This window comes from Temnothorax nylanderi, unplaced genomic scaffold, assembly GCF_030848795.1.
Source record: "Temnothorax nylanderi isolate EJ_2023f unplaced genomic scaffold, tnyl_v1.0 TNYL_tig0089_pilon, whole genome shotgun sequence".
Taxonomy (NCBI): domain Eukaryota; kingdom Metazoa; phylum Arthropoda; class Insecta; order Hymenoptera; family Formicidae; genus Temnothorax; species Temnothorax nylanderi.
The window spans coordinates 317,735-334,578 of record NW_027249151.1 but is presented as its reverse complement, the minus strand read 5'-3'; the positions used below and the strand labels follow the sequence as shown (position 1 = coordinate 334,578).

Here is a 16,844-nt window from a genome sequence, read left to right as displayed (position 1 = left end):
CACGAGTAAAGAAATAGTTAGAGAGGCATAAGAATCTGGATTGGCTACGCTACTTCACGCTACTTCTCCGTGGCGGCACTTTGTATTCCCGCCCACGTTTGCAATTTGTTGGGCTACCATACGGTTATTTATTTTCATTGCTCTCACATCCACAATTGATTATTAATTGATGATGCAAAAAATTAATTTCTCTATAAAACTTAAAAGATTTGTATAATTTCAAATTTTTCGTATAATATTAAGAAACGAGTCTTGAGATGAAAAAAAGCGGAGTCGAACTCTGCGACGACTGCGCCTTGTGGAATAAAAACTACTTCTAAACTGTGAAATATCCAACTTTATTTGATAAATACAATTGTTTGTAACCTAATACATCGCCAATTGAGAGCACAATCAGTTTCCTCCGTTCTTTTTCTTCCTAATATCAGATTCTTTTTTTGTTTTCATAACAACAGCGCGATTTCTCGCGAAATTTTGTACAGTCGAATTTTTATATTTACTTATCAGGCCATGAGTTAGCATGTCTATTCTTAAATTTCCTTTTAGTCCCCATTTCGATGGTCTGGCCAGACAATAATCTAATTCAGTCCTGACATAATACAAGAGCTCGACTGTAACAATGTGTAACAAAGATTGAATAAAATCTACGAATGTTACGGATAGAACGCTTGTAGAGGTTTATTATTGCTTGTTAACACTCCTCATTTCATCAAAGCGTGTACCACTGCTTTGGCATTCAATGATTTTAGATCGGTGTAAGTTTGGCCGGTTCCAACAAAAACAATAGGTTGACCAGTGATGTATGTCATTGTGATAGCTGCGCCGACCTGCAAATAATATTTGTGATTAAATGCTGCGTAAAAAATTAATAGATATTACGTAGGAAAATATATTTCCTATGTGTGCATATATATGTGGTATCTTATATTGTATTTAATATATTTTTATAATAATCAATATATTAATATAAATATAATAATTTATGTTCTATATAGAAGTTAAATTACTTAAAACGAGATCAAACAAAATATAATTTTTGCAGGACAAATATCAATCCTACAGAATAATTCTTAATTGTATATTTTTGTATTTCAGGAATCAAGAATTTCAAAGTTCTACAAAAAAAATAAATATGTGATAAAGATTATACATAGAAAGAAAAACTTACCTTATCATCGATCGTATCAAATTTCGTCAACACGATACCGTCGATAATATGAGGATTGGCAGATTGACTGTAGTCAGCTAAGGCCTGATTGAATTTCACCAGCTGATCCACAGCTTCGTTGCCGACGAGAGCTTCCCCCACGAATAATACCAAGTCCGGCTCGTTCACTTTAATCAGCTTCGCCAGAGCTCGCATCAACGGTTCATTATCCTGCATTCTACCGGCAGTGTCGACCAGGACAACATCAATCCTGGAGTCCCTCGCAAAGCGTATCCCTTCCATGGCGATACCCGCGGCATCCTTACCGTAACCCTTCTCATATAGCTGCACCATCGATTGATTCCCGTGCTTCTCTGGTGGATGTAGAGCGTTCAGATGTCGCATATGCGTCCTCAGTTGTTCGACAGCTCCAGCTCTGAATCATAAAATTATTGTTATTATAGGTTAAATTAATTGTAAAATTGTTATACATGAAGCTTGTTAGAATTTATACTATACAGAATGAGGCATGTTATAAGTGACAAATTAATATCTTAGAAAATATTTATTTTGAAATAATTAAAATAAAAGAAATGTATGTGCGTATAGAAAAATAAGAGAAATGCTATAAAATAAGAGAAATTGTATTTCAGAGACACATTTATAATAAGATATTAAGATATAATAAGATATATTACTATTAAATAATAGTAATTTAATTTAAAAAATAATAATAGATCTTCAAAAAATTGGTGAGCAAAATTAGCATGTTTTGTTAATTTTGTCAATACTCATTTACCTGAATGTATCACATGCAGCTATCAACACGCGGAAATTATTTTCTATCAACCAGAAACAGATTTTGGCCAAATTCGTTGACTTGCCGACCCCGTTGACGCCACAGAAAGTCATCACGTAAGGCCTGTTACTCTTCTTCGCTTCTAAAGCGTCTCGCAGAATATCGATTCTTCTCTTGGGCGAGAGTATTTGTACTAAAGCGTCCGTTAGGGTGGTTTTAATGGTGTTTGCTACGCTGTCGAAGGTGCCAAGTACTTTTCCTTCCAGCTTTGTGCCAACAGAATCGCATAACTTTTGCGCGATGTCCGCGGCAACATTCTTGGTGATTAAATGATCCTTTAGTTTCTCCAAAACCGGTAACATATCATCCTGCTTTAGAGATTTGCTGCCGACCAGACTCTTGAACATGGAGAACATACTCGTTTTTTTCTGCATCTGCTGCTGCTTGGATTGCTCTATCTCTTCCTGATCGGAACTATCTTCAGAATCGCTGTTCACTTCGAGATCGCGTATACTACCTTTCATCTGTCCAACTAGCTACAGGGAAAGCAACGGAAGATATAAATGAACAATATAAATAATAAAAATATATATGACAAATCTCAATTTCTTCGGCTGAGAATCAGTTCATTCAATATATTTTACTTCTTTCACACTTCTCTTCGTCCATTTTATTTCAATTATTTTCTTCGATCCGCCATTGTAAGAATTAACTCATTCTATATTCACTAACAATTATATACAATTTTTTTATACACGATTTTCCAAAAATAAAAAAAATGGAAAGATAGAACCTGATTATCAGTTTGAAAATATTAAATCGATCAAAGAAATTCATAAGATTCTCAGTCTAATCAAATAGAAAGTAGGAAATAAACTTTTCAATAAATTTGATATTAAAAGAATGCAAAAGAAAAAATATTACAGCTGTATTGGCTGCCACATAATCGTCATTCTCTTCGGGCTTATCTTTAGTTCGCTCTAATGTAGCAAGATCCTTGGTTGTGCCACCCAATTCCCAGATGCGCGGTTTCTTGCCAGCTTTCTCAGGTTTAGGACTTTTCCTGGTACGATATTTGTTTTTATTACGTTATTAATTTTTTTAAATTTGTTATTTTATATATATTATTAACAATTAAAAATTCTTTTTTATAAAAATAAAATTAAAATAAATTAAAAAGAGAATATATGCTTACTGCTTGTCAGCTTTCTTCTTTCCCGCCATTTTCTGAGCGAGCTTCATACGATTGGTGATCAATATTTCTTCATCGAGTTCCCCATTATGTTCCACTTGCTGTTTCGGCAGCTCCTGTTTTGGAATATCTTGAATTTTTGCTGCAGCATTAAGATACATTTAATTTAATACAAAGCATTAAGTAAAGGAAAAAAATTCCAAATAAAACTTTAGCAAACTAAAGTTATATATTTGTTAATTTTATTATGTTATTCATGCAATATTATACAATAGCACACCAGCATGCAAGGATTTCGCAAATGCTACTTACTATGATAATCCCCATTACAATTATTTGCTTTCTTCTTTTTACCTAGAAGCGAAGAAGAAAATCACCGCTGTTTTAGCATTATCCAGATTGAGAAGGAAAAAAATTACCGAATAAAAATAGCTTGTAATTCCAAATTAAATGTTACATCAGTTTCCTTACTGTTTCGTACCGCGAAAATAAAATAAGCGTGATACTCCTATATATTTCTACTATACTATATTTCTTTTTTCCCTGAGAACATTGTTATTGCATAAATCTTATTTTTGTAAATTCTACGTGTGTATGTGTGTAAAAACTTTCCCTTATGCAGCAAACCTGAGTATTATGTTTACGAATGACTACAAATAAGATTTACCCTGCTTTTATCTTTTCTTTTAAATTATTTAGATTTTAAAATTCAAGCTCATTTTTCTCAAAATTAGGTAAAGCTATATACACTGTTAACGCATTACGAAGTAATCATACCGTTAGTTATAATTATACCTGGTTTCTTATCATCTTTATCGTCCTTTCTCTCGATCATACTAGCGACAGTCTTCTTGGATTTCTGACTCTCGTCAAAAGTGCGCATTTGCTTCGGTATCTTAGCCTGTGAGCGCGACCAGTGTTCAGCTCGTTCGAGCACCGAACGATAGGCTGGTTCAAATTCGAAATTGGCGAACCAGCTTGAATTCTCGAGCTCGTTCTTGAAGCGATCCCTAAACTCCAAATGGATATCATTCAGAAATTTATCCACGTAAGATAACTGCAGTATCTTCTGATACGCCACCACAAATACCAGCTCGAACTCGTTGTCGAGTTTATACTGTAGTCGCAGAGAGTCATGCTCAAAGCTGTGATTCCCTGTACGTTCCTGAAAAATTAGTTTTTGTAAAGAACCCCATCTTCTTAAATCTCACAGATACAGAGAATTCTAATAACGTATATTAAGAAGAAAAATTCATTTTACATATTTAATTCTTTAACTAAGTTCTATTTACTTTTAATATTTTATATAAAACTATATATATTGACAAGAGTTTTCATTACACCAGCACCAAGATTTAACTTTTTTAGATGAAGGAGAATTATTACTCAAATAAACTTTTCACAGAAAAATAAAATACAGGAAACTTGTTTTTTTTATAACGTCCATTCTTTTGATTTAATTTAATTTTATTTACAAAGCAAAAGAATCTTTCACAAGACAATTTGTTTTGACAACTCTGACCATATGGTGCATTTAACCTAACGACCTCGTTCTTACTATTATGTACAACTAGTTCGCAAATTCAAAGAACATCTATAGATTTTGAAACAGTTTTCAACCAAGCTTTACATATATAAAATATATATTCCTTTTTTATATTATACTACTGGACTGCTATTTGTAGAAATGACAGATCGAGAAAAAGATAAAAATCTGAAGACATGTGACAGGTGAGGACAGATACCTGCGGTATTTAAAAAATATAAATGAGTTTACTGTCGAGGAGTCGACGATCAAGTAGATCAGAACGTGGAGTTTAACGCGAGGAGATCGAGGAGATGCGTCGGGCAATTCGGGGTCAAAGGTCGCCAGACCGTCGACTTGTGCCTGTCACTCCTGTCAGACGGTCACACTCTCGCGACTCACCTGCAATATAACGCTCCTTATCAGGGCATTGACGCTGGGCGCGAAAATCTGAGACGTGCTCTGGAAGCACCAGAGCACTATGCCGCCCTTGCTGAATATCGTGAAAAGATCGAGCATGATTCTTACGATGCTTAAACGCGAGAGACAGAAAGAGAGGGGGAGATAGAGAGAGAAAGAGAGAACCTGCCTCTCGTACACGGCCGAACGACGACTTTCGACCTAACCAGGAGAGGCGCAATGAGTGACGGCGATTTTCTTGGGACGCTTTTGCCAGGCCGTACAGTAGCGCCACACATCCACCTTCAGAAATTGGAACTACAAGTCACATCCACTTTTCGATACTGTCGATGAATTTGGTTCATGTCCGTGCTAACATCCATGCACTTTTCGATATTGTCGGTAATGTCGGTCTTTGGTGGTTCGTGTCCGTGCTACATCCACTTTTTGAAACTGTCGGTCATTTGGTTCATGTGCACTGCACATGGTTGGTAACAGACACCTATCTTCGCGCGAGTCGCCGTTCGCCGTTGTCCGCCATTGCTCCACCGCAAGAAGAAGAGGAAGACCTATTTTAACACGTGAAAATTTTCAGAAATCTACAAATTAATTACAATCTATACCAGATTGAATTAGATCCTAGATTTTAATTATTGCAACTTTGTGAATTAAGAAATCAACAATTAAAAAGGAGGAATTGCAAATATAACCTATAAAAATGGTGGTGTAATGTTTTGGAAATAATAAAAGGAAAATAAAAGAACATAATTTCGGAGATCACTTGACGTGTATTTGACATTTCTGAAGTCGCTTCGATTTCTTAAAAACGAGATGCTATTCACGATCGAGAGATACGTGATTCGCGCGAGTGCGCGGTATTTTCAACGATGTTTCTCGAACAGTGTTGACGTTTCGGCACGAGAATTCGTTCTGCAACCCAGCGAGAGTCCTACGTCGATACGTGCCGAAGCCCAGAAGACTCTAAAAATTGCCTTCCTAGGCGTACCAAACGTTGGAAAAAGCACAATCGTTAACCAACTTATCAAGCGATCGGTAATCATCTTTGTTTTTAATATTTATCTAAATTAAATGCATAAATTTGTATACTTGTATAAATTAAATTATCTTGTCTACATAGGTTTAATTTATTAAGTTGTCTTATTTATATTACTCATTTTTACTCTATTATTATCATATATATGGAGGAGTAAAAACCATAGTGGTGTAAGTCAAATTTTTAAAAATATTTTCTCGTGTGCATAGATACAATTTATGTATTGTACAGATTGCATTTATGCACACGAGAAAATATTTTTAAAAATTTGACTTACACCACTATGGTTTTTATCCCTCTATTATATGTACAATTCTTCGTGTACATATTACGTCTTTAAATAGGTATGCCCTGTATCTTGCAAGGCGCACACCACACAAGCTAAAGCGCGTGCAATATATTGCGAAGGTGACACTCAGCTGATATTCCTGGACACCCCTGGCATGGTCTCCATGAAAGAGTCTAAAAAGTTCAAGTTAGCCAGTAGCTTCAAAACAGATCCAAAGACTTCCTTGCAAGCGGCAGATATTGTGGGAATTGTGCAGGACGGAGAGAATGTATATAACAGGCACAAGATTGATACAAACATATTAGAACTCTTGACGGAAGATATAAGAAGCAAGATTCCTATAATTCTGGTCATTAACAAAGTAGACAGACTAAAGAAAAAGGAAATATTACTCGACTTGATACACACTCTGACCAAGAGCAAGAAATCTCCAGATTTCTATGACATATTTATGATATCCGCCTTGACTGGGGATGGCATTAACGATTTGAGGGTAAATTTATGACTATCGTAAATAATATTTATATAATTGGAAATTATAATATAATTCCCATATTTTTGGAATATTTGTACCGTCTGTATTTCATTATTTTTTTGTGTATTGCAGACTTATTTGTTAGACACGGCTAAGCCACGAGCCTGGGAGTACGAAGGGCATGTTTACAGCGATAATACGTGCGAGGATATAATACGACAGACGGTGCGGGCAAAGTTGATGGATATTCTGCCGAACGAGGTTCCATATCATTTACAGGTGAAGTTGGAACACTTTGATCCATCACCTGACGATAGTATCAAGGCACTGGTGTCCGTCACGTGTCCCAACAAGCGAATTGCTCGTCTACTAACGCGCGGCAGCAACAACAGAATAGGTCAGACCGCCGTTATAGCAGAGGAAGCACTGCGGCACGCTTTTCGAACGTCGGTGAGATTGAAGATAAGCGTGCAATCTCCATCGTGATTCGGCTTGTATTTGTTATTTGTAAAATAAAGTTAAATGTTTGCGATAAGATTAATGTTTTAATACAAACCGAAACCAAAAGTCAAGCGCCGATTTAAGAATATATTTCTTCTACATTGCGTTACCTAACAACTATAGACTCCTATTTATACCGCTTTGTTATTTAATTATAATTTTTCTTTTTACATATAATTTATTTAATAACACGATTTCTTAATTCTCCATCTATGCGCAACGTATTTACCGCATGTACTACGTTTACCCGAGCGTTACTTTTGTAGTAACTTACGATAATTCACTCGTTTACGCAGAGTAAATTATCGTAAGTTACTACAAAATTTCCTTTACGCGAAGGAATTATCGTAAGTTACTACTGAAGTAACGCTCGCGTAAACGTAGTAATATAGTACGGGATCCGGCCGCGTGATTTATACGTTTATCTGTTATTTTATCGAAATGCGATTTTAATGGAAGATTACATATCAGGTCATACATCGCGGCCGGTGTGCCTAGCAAAATCTTGCCGCAAGTACCCTCAATTAGAGCTGTTTTAATTAAATTTTTTAAGACAACTTCGTTCATTCGTTTGCGAAGTAAATGAAGCGTCATCTGAAAGAGAGTGATCTAAAAACTTGAAAAAAATAGGTTCCCACCTCTCAGTCTGCCGCAACCTCCTGGCAGCCAGATGCAAAAAGGTTCTTTTTTGTTAATTATCAACGTTTATCGTGTATCGAGACAATTTTACACAAATTGAAGCTAAATTTTTCCTCTACACGATGGAATATGGTTGCCTGCGTAAAAGCTGCCGCAACTAGTGGTTGCCAGCATTTGAATGACTCGCTCTCGCCTGCGCGAGCTCTTCAATCTTACAATGTGTTACAATGAAATAATCACAGCAATTTCCTTGAATTTCTTTAATATTACAATAGTTCCTAAACAAGTTTTCAAAAATTCCTTTTATAAATAAATTCCGCCGCTCATTCGTCTTCCGACTCGTCTGAACTCGCAACATCATACTCCAAATCATCAGAATATCATTCGCGTTTTCAGAACTTTCATTCATCGACACGCGGCAATACATCTTCGACTTTCAACGGCGTTGGGTACCCAACGAACCACGTTGGTTTCAAAAAACCATCTAATAACCAACCGCAATTTTCAGCGCGTAATTTAATACAACACGGACTGTAGCATTTTGCCACATCGAATTTACAAAAATTGCGCGTGTCGATGAATGAAAGTTCTGAAAACGCGAATGATAATTCTGATGATTTGGAGTATGATGTTGCGAGTTCAGACGAGTCGGAAGACGAATGAGCGGCGGAATTTATTTATAAAAGGAATTTTTGAAAACTTGTTTAGGAACTATTGTAATATTAAAGAAATTCAAGGAAATTGCTGTGATTATTCCATTGTAACACATTGTAAGATTGAAGAGCTCGCGCAGGCGAGAGCGAGTCATTCAAATGCTGGCAACCACTAGTTGCGGCAGCTTTTACGCAGGCAACCATATTCCATCGTGTAGAGGAAAAATTTAGCTTCAATTTGTGTAAAAATTGTCTCGATACACGATAAACGTTGATAATTAACAAAAAAGAACCTTTTTGCATCTGGCTGCCAGGAGGTTGCGGCAGACTGAGAGGTGGGAACCTATTTTTTTCAAGTTTTTTAGATCACTCTCTTTCAGATGACGCTTCATTTACTTCGCAAACGAATGAACGAAGTTGTCTTAAAAAATTTAATTAAAACAGCTCTAATTGAGGGTACTTGCGGCAAGATTTTGCTAGGCACACCGGCCGCGATGTATGACCTGATATGTAATCTTCCATTAAAATCGCATTTCGATAAAATAACAGATAAACGTATAAATCACGCGGCCGGATCCCGTACTATATTACTACGTTTACGCGAGCGTTACTTCAGTAGTAACTTACGATAATTCCTTCGCGTAAAGGAAATTTTGTAGTAACTTACGATAATTTACTCTGCGTAAACGAGTGAATTATTGTAAGTTACTACAAAAGTAACGCTCGCGTAAACGTAGTACATGCGGTAAATACGTTGCGCATAGATGGAGAATTAAGAAATCGTGTTATTAAATAAAATTATATGTAAAAAGAAAAATGCGTAAGACAGTTGGATATATTAGAAAAGTATGTACATACGATATACGCTTTGTTATTTAATTATATATTTAATTCTAATACTATGCCGTTTTTTGAGAATATAGATTTCGTTGGTTCAAACTTTCAAATTTGAAGTTCTAGAAATTTTCGGTATTTTATTAAGTGCCACCTTTTACCTACTTGATTATATTCCCCTGATACCTCGTCGATTTTTATTTAAATTCGGTAGTTGCGACAAAGTTCGGTAAACTCGTCTTCTTTACCGACTGTCGACAATACAAATCACTATATCCCTTTCTAGATTAATTTAACTCTATGGCGTTGATATCTTTCTTCCTCCTTCAGAGAAGATCTTCTATATAATTTGATCTATGAAAGTGAGGTTATGTCACCATGAGATAAACGCGGGAAATCTGTCAAACGCGTAGAAGCGGCAGTGATAATGGCGCAGCGTCGTATAGAGTAAGTAGATCTAATAATTATTTGATAATTTGATATAATTTAATGTATAATAGACGCGACACACAGCTTATCTAATTAGCATAGCAATTTTTTCCATGTACATACAAATTTGATGTCATTTTTGCAGCTCCTTTTTCACTAAAATATCATCCACGAAGGAGAATTCGAACCAGGATAATTCGGAGAGGTATGTTTCGCTGTTAATAATCTCTCTTTCTCTATAGTAGTCGATTATGCTAAAAATCCTCGCCGCGTGCTCACGCTTGAGCTCGCTGGCTATACCGGCTCGACGGCTGGAGCTTGCAGTCGCAGCTCACAGCCGATTCGTTGTCGTTTTTAATTGGATACATACAACCAACAGTCACAACTCGTCGGACAAGCAGGAGAATCAGGATGCAGTGGAGAATGGCAAACGGAAGAGGGATAGCAGCAACAGCTCTAGCAGGTGATTAAAAACAATACTATGTTAGAGTTTATATGTCGAAAACGATTAAGAGTTATATCATTTTCCTTCGTTTTTAATATTATTTTCTTATAAGTCGTTGGTTTTGCAGTTCTTCACCTTCAAAGAAGCAGAACATTAAACTTAAGAAGCCAAAGACGATTACCAAGACTCCTTCGCCAGGTGTGAAGCCTCGTGCAAAGCTAGGTAACTACACTGTTGAGCTGTAGATTTTTCAAATACAATACATCCTGTAATTACCTTCAAGGAGCTACTCCGAAGAATAAGCTGAATAAACTTTCACCCGGGTCGTCGAAAAAGATAGAAAAGAAGCAGAAAGGTACGCCTGGTGGAAAGAAGAAAAAGAAGGAAGAAGATGAAACTGTAAATGGCACTGTAGAAGAGAAGACCAGTAACACTGTAGAAGAAAAGACCAATAACACTCAAATAGGAAATGGTGCAGCTGAAGGTAAAAGGAAAACGGAAGAATCTGCTTCTTCAAAGAAGGAATCTGAGTCCAATACGGCAGATAAGGTAAAGAAGACTGAAAAGGTGAAGAAGAAACGGGCCAGGATCATTGAGCCAGTGGATTCCAGTGACGATGAGGATCATCTATCTGTATGTTCAGACTCTTTCAACACTAAAAACCCTAATGAAATTTTAATTAATTTTTATACAAAAAGTTGAAGAAATATTATTATAAATTTACAAGAGAGAGTGTTCGTAAATTTTCTCATATCTACAAATTATGGTTTTAGTTACCTGAAAGTCCAAAAAGATCGGAGGTTAACGATGAAGAAAAGAAAATTGAAAGCGAAGACAAGCCTAGCGAGATAAATAACGTTTCAAATAACGACACAGACAAAAGTGCTTCGGACAGTGAAGAGAAGAGTGAAAGTCCGAAGAAGTCCACACCTGAGAAGTCACAAACTACTACTAAGGATGAAAGCCCGAAGAAGGAGCCTACGCCTGAGAAAAAGGCTAAGAAAGTGCACAACTTTTTTAGTGAGTATTCAATAATTCAAAAGTATTTTGAAAACATTACAGATTGATATTTGTATTTTAATGTAATTTTAATTTAAACTGTACAAGCTTAAAAAATTATTCAAACAGTTATATGAATGCTTCGTGTTGCAGTGTCCAAACAAAAGGGCGACGCAAAGGATGACAAAGCGAGCAATAGAAAAAGCCAGTCATACAATCCTAGCGCATCTGCCTATCATCCGATAGACGATGCATGCTGGAAACGAGGAGACAAGTGAGTTCAAATAAAATTTTGTTTTAGAAGATTTAGGAATACTGTAAGAATTCGTGAAACTTTTGTAAAGCTTTAGAGATATTTAAAATCTCTCTCTCTCTGTTTGAAATTCATAGAACTCCATATAGCGCCTTCGCACGCACTTTGGAGCTCATCGAGGAGACGAGCGGAAGGTTAAAGACAATAGAGATATTGTCAAATTATTTCCGGTCTGTCATAGTCCTGAGCCCTGCGGATCTTCTACCGAGCGTTTATCTGTGCCTTAATCAATTAGCACCGGCGTACGAAGGTTAATAATTGATTATTCAAAAATTCAAAAAAAATATTTAGTGTTTGTCTAAAGGTAACTTTTTAAATTATAAGTATCAATATAGTTATTGCCTTTTTTTAGGAATTGAGTTTGGAGTCGCAGATCAGAATCTAATGAAAGCGGTAGCGCAGTGTACTGGTAGAACGCTGGCGCAAATTAAAGCCGACGTCCAGGAGGTTGGCGATTTGGGAATTGTCGCGGAAAATAGCAGATCTAATCAGAGAACCATGTTTCAACCGCCACCATTGACAGTTTCTAACGTGTACTCCAAACTGAAGGAAATCGCTCAGATGACGGGGCCCACGGTAATCCACAGAACTATTATAATTATTGTTATTATTAATATGAATATATAAAAGTTATCTCTTTCTAAACCAAAATTTTTCTCAGCGCTGAAAAAGATTGAATTAAGAAACAAAAATTTAAGTTATTTAAAGAAGTTTAACTTGAAGTTTATACCATAAATTAAAAATTAAATTGTATTTAAAACTGAACTAAATTAATTTCGATTTTAAATAAATTAAACGAGAAACATAAAATACTTATATAAAAATAAATAAGTTAGGAACTGCGTATTCTTTGCATGAATAATAATTAATTTTTTTTTCTACAGTCTTTGACGAAAAAGTTGGATAAGATTCAGACGCTGTTTGTGGCGTGTCGTAATGCAGAAGCAAAATACTTCATTAGATCGTTGGCTGGAAAGCTTCGTATTGGATTAGCAGAACAATCTGTTTTGCAAGTAAGTCGCTCGCGATATAACGCTGTTTTGATTATTATTATTATATATTATTAAATACCTGGACTTCTTAGGCATTGGCTTTAGCTTGCGCGATGACACCGCCGGAACAAGATTATCCACCCGAAATTCTGAATGCAAGTAAAAAGATGTCGAGCGATCGTTTCAAAGAAAAGTATGACGAGATAGCGCTTACATTGAAAACAACGTATTGGTAAGATTATTTTGAAAATATTACTATATTTAAATATTAAAACTAATAAATTAGATTAAACGATTTTTTCTAAGTAAAATATTCTCAATTAAAAAGAAAAAAAATGTATAGATATGTATACATATATATGTTTAACAATATTTTATATATACACTATATGATTATGTTTGAAATAATTAAATTGGTTAAAATAAATTATTTTATTAAAAAATGTTTACTTCTCAATTTAGGGACAAGATATTGTATTAAATATATACTTAAGTTTCTTTCAGTTTTTGCTATTATATCTTCTTGCAGTGAATGTCCGAATTACAATCTTATAATTCCTGTTCTACTGGAGGATGGAATTAAGGTTTTACCGAGCAAGTGCAAACTCACTCCTGGAATACCTTTGAAACCCATGTTGGCGCATCCTACTAAAGGTGTTCAGGAAGTCCTGACGCGATTCGAAGGCCTAAAATTTACTTGTGAATGGAAGTACGATGGAGAAAGAGCACAGGTTCTCATTTATTTAATTTTGCAAATTTGATAATATAATAAATAATATTTTATCGTATGTCGAAGGAAATAAGATGTTTGAGAATTAATTCTCTGAGAACATAATTTAGATTTGTCGTTTAAAGTATTATAATTCGGCAGATACACGTCGCAGACAATGGACAAGTCAATATATACAGTAGAAATCAGGAAAACAATACAACCAAGTATCCAGATATCATTAAGCGATTCAAAAATACTCGCGGCGATCAAGTAAAGAATTGCATACTCGACTGCGAGGCGGTTGCTTGGGATAGCGAGAAGAAACAAATATTACCGTTCCAAATACTCAGTACAAGAAAGCGAAAGGTAATAATTACATGTTATAATTTTTTTCGTTTAATTTTAATTACTGCTTTGATTGTAATTATCATTAACTTTGTCATTAAATGATTGCAATTGTTAAGATTATAATTGCTATGATTATGATTGTCCTAAAGTAACATCTCATTTTTATTTTTAGGATGCTAATGAGGAGGATATCAAAGTACAAGTATGCGTGTTTATGTTCGATCTGTTATACTTAAATGATGAGCCGTTGGTGAAAGAAACGTTCGCGAAACGTCGTGAACTGCTGAAGGAGCACTTCAAGGAAGTGGAGGGCGAATGGAAATTCGCCAATAGCCTGGATACCACGACGATGGAAGAGGTGGCAGTCTTCTTGGACGAATCTGTGAAGGGAAATTGCGAAGGCCTGATGGTGAAGACGTTGGAAAAGGAAGCAACCTACGAGATCGCGAAGCGATCAAGAAACTGGTTAAAGCTAAAAAAGGATTACTTGGATGGCCTCGGCGATACGCTTGACGTGGTCGTAATCGGTGGCTACATCGGCAAGGGAAAGAGGACCGGCACTTACGGTGGTTTTCTCTTAGCTTGTTACGATCAGGAAAACGAAGAGTATCAAAGCATCTGTAAGGTAATGTACCTGAAATATTTCTTGTGAAAGTGAACAGGGACACGTATGATTAATGGAAAGCTTTATCCAGTATTTTTAGATATCTCTAATACTTGTATTAAAAAATATTTTTTTAGATAAATATCACAACGACAAATTTGATAATTCTTATAATTTAAGTTTTTACTGTCAGCATATTAAGGCTCGTCCGCAATAGCCGTAAGCGTAAGACGTAAGCAGTAAGCTACAAATTTTTACAGGATTTTTACAGTTCAAAAATAATCGACTGTTGGTCAATTTTTACTGCTTACATCTTACAGCTATTGTAGAATGGGCTTTATATTTTGTTTGCTTGCATTACTTCTAGCTCATATCGATTTATATTATTTTCTCATAAACAGATCGGCACAGGATTCAAAGAGGAGGACCTCGAAAATCACACCAAATTCTTCAAAGATCATGTAATACCGCAGGTGAAATCGTACTATCGCTTCGATAGTAGCCACGAGCCGGATCACTGGTTCGAGCCAATTCAAGTCTGGGAGATCAAGTGTGCCGACATCAGCATGTCTCCCGTACACAGAGCGGCTATCGGAATAGTGAGTTTTCCCAAAGCAAGCATTTGTAAAAATATGACTCACCGTAATTGCGCTAAAAGAAATTGATATTGCGTGACGTAATTAATTTACTCCCGAAAATATTTTATCCACACGTCGAACATTTCTACCAACTAAACAGAGATAGAAGCTACAATATTTTTGCAATTAATTCTTCCTTGGAGTTTTCTTGAAATTTTTCGAGCTCCTTTAATAAGTTTTGTTCTGGTTCAGGTCGATCCGGAAAAGGGACTATCTTTAAGGTTTCCGCGATTTATCAGGATTCGTGAGGATAAGTCCTGCGAGCAGGCTACTACCGCTCAAGATGTGGCGGACATGTACAACAATCAAGAGCAGATTAAAAATAAAACTTCAGCATCGAAAACCGCGGAGGAAGATTTCTATTAATTTCTTTTCTTTTTTATGTCGCGACGCACAAATTGAGCCAGTAAATCATGTATCTTTTATAATCATTATTTCTGTAGGAGCTATTGTAAATAAAACACGTTTGATATGGCATACAAATTCTGTAATTTTCATTCGTGTTGCGACATCTGACATTCATTATACTGATGAAAATTAATTTTAGAGGAGGATTAATTAATATTTTATTTATTGTTTACATTTTGAATTATCATGTATATTATCAATGTTTTGTACGTCAGTAACTTTGAAGATTTAATAAAGTTTCTTACATCTTCAAAAATTCTAAGGTTTAACTTCTTTATCGCGAATAAAATATGTCTCCTGATTTTTGTTTCGTATATCCATTAATTAAAACACCAAATATGAAATATATCCATTAAATAGCACATTACACGAATTAATTAGATATATATTGCATAGAACATTATTCTTACCAATTTTCAATCTTCCTATTCGAAAACCAAGCCTGTCGAGCGTATTTGCCAAACCAATGCTGGGTTCATTGTTCATTCTACCTGCAGGCCTTTTCTCTAACCCGATGTTTATCTGGCCTTTCAGAAAAGTTCCTGTAGCTATAACTACCGCGTCACCAAATATTTTCGTTCCATTTTCTGCAAATTTAATCAGTCACATTGTAATTATTTTAGTTAAATTCAAAAATCTCAATTCTTTTTTCTATCCTATTATAAAAGTTCAAGACATACTAAGAATCCACTCCTTCGCAGGACAGAGGCTCGTTCTCCAAAATCAGATCTTCTACAGAGGATTCGTAAATATGTAATCCGGGGCATATTGAAGAGTTCCGCTTGAAGATGTTTCTTGTACAATGCTCTGTCGATTTGAGCTCTGGAGACCCCATACCGCTGGGTCCCTTGCGCTTGTTCAGGACTTTATAGGCAAATGCTATTCTCGGCTACTTTTCCTAAGAAGCTGCTAAAAAATTGTCTACGACGCGTATTTGTTATGTTACGTGAAATACGTATGTTGATTTGTTCAACAATCCGTCACATGTCGCAAAAATTGAATACGTTTACACGGCTCGATTTACGCCGAAGTTATAACATTGAGATATGTTCTCCACAAAGTTAACTTACCACAGTCCACTTTTTCAATAATTGAAAATGGTCTAATTCTTAGAATTTAGAAAAAGATAAAAAGTAAGTGCAGTTAAAAAATAAGTTTGACATAGTCACTCAGTTAATTTTAATTAATCATTTATTTTTACATTACGCAGTTAACCGACGTAAATAAATTGGATGAAGTTTTCGTGCGAAATCTCGTTTGTATTTTGCACGAATTAATTTATCATAGGATAATTTAAATATTTTTTTAAACTGATATCTCGACCAACTTCGAATGTATCTTCTTCCAATCGCAAATCGCATTCAACGCGCGGACGTCGCGGACGGCCATCGTTGGCAGCACTGTCGCGAGAGTGATCAGTCGACAGTAGTCGACTCATGTCGACTGACC

General features: G+C 35.6%; 3 protein-coding genes and 1 long non-coding RNA gene across 7 annotated transcripts; 2 read left to right on the top strand and 2 right to left on the bottom strand.

Annotated features, from left to right (window-relative positions):
• Positions 1-322: 322 nt before the first annotated feature.
• Srpralpha (signal recognition particle receptor alpha) lies at positions 323-5,314 on the bottom strand. Of its 3 annotated transcripts, XM_071710416.1 has the most exons (9): positions 5,066-5,226; positions 4,220-4,303; positions 3,934-4,148; positions 3,451-3,492; positions 3,142-3,280; positions 2,871-3,009; positions 1,947-2,482; positions 1,169-1,583; positions 323-827 (listed from the first exon to the last, which is right to left on the bottom strand). In XM_071710416.1, exons 2-9 carry the CDS (start codon positions 4,273-4,275, stop codon positions 702-704), a joined length of 1,668 nt encoding a protein of 555 aa, XP_071566517.1. In that variant the 5' UTR covers positions 4,276-4,303; positions 5,066-5,226; the 3' UTR covers positions 323-701. The 3 variants fall into 3 exon arrangements, with proteins under 3 accessions (XP_071566517.1, XP_071566515.1, XP_071566516.1); XM_071710414.1 differs by having other exon boundaries at positions 3,934-4,303; positions 5,066-5,313; XM_071710415.1 differs by lacking the exon at positions 3,451-3,492 and having other exon boundaries at positions 3,934-4,303; positions 5,066-5,314.
• Positions 5,315-5,559: 245 nt separating this feature from the next.
• Positions 5,560-7,415, top strand: LOC139774886 (GTPase Era, mitochondrial-like). The gene is made up of 3 exons (XM_071710417.1): positions 5,560-6,115; positions 6,461-6,898; positions 7,013-7,415. The coding sequence occupies exons 1-3, from the start codon at positions 5,894-5,896 to the stop codon at positions 7,364-7,366; spliced, it is 1,014 nt and encodes a 337-aa protein (XP_071566518.1). The 5' UTR covers positions 5,560-5,893; the 3' UTR covers positions 7,367-7,415.
• Positions 7,416-9,811: 2,396 nt separating this feature from the next.
• Positions 9,812-15,470, top strand: Dnalig1 (DNA ligase 1). 2 transcript variants are annotated; one of them, XM_071710401.1, is made up of 16 exons: positions 9,812-9,954; positions 10,082-10,141; positions 10,316-10,399; positions 10,509-10,603; positions 10,665-11,014; positions 11,155-11,401; positions 11,534-11,654; positions 11,771-11,943; positions 12,046-12,269; positions 12,578-12,706; positions 12,778-12,917; positions 13,215-13,416; positions 13,557-13,763; positions 13,918-14,370; positions 14,751-14,948; positions 15,180-15,470. In XM_071710401.1, exons 1-16 carry the CDS (start codon positions 9,935-9,937, stop codon positions 15,351-15,353), a joined length of 2,877 nt encoding a protein of 958 aa, XP_071566502.1. In that variant the 5' UTR covers positions 9,812-9,934; the 3' UTR covers positions 15,354-15,470. The 2 variants fall into 2 exon arrangements, with proteins under 2 accessions (XP_071566502.1, XP_071566500.1); XM_071710399.1 differs by lacking the exons at positions 9,812-9,954; positions 10,082-10,141 and having other exon boundaries at positions 10,153-10,399.
• LOC139774880 (uncharacterized) lies at positions 15,453-16,786 on the bottom strand. Its single transcript, XR_011718707.1, has 2 exons — positions 16,076-16,786; positions 15,453-15,982 (listed from the first exon to the last, which is right to left on the bottom strand). It is a non-coding gene; the product is annotated as an uncharacterized lncRNA (long non-coding RNA).
• Between the last annotated feature and the right edge of the window lie 58 nt (positions 16,787-16,844).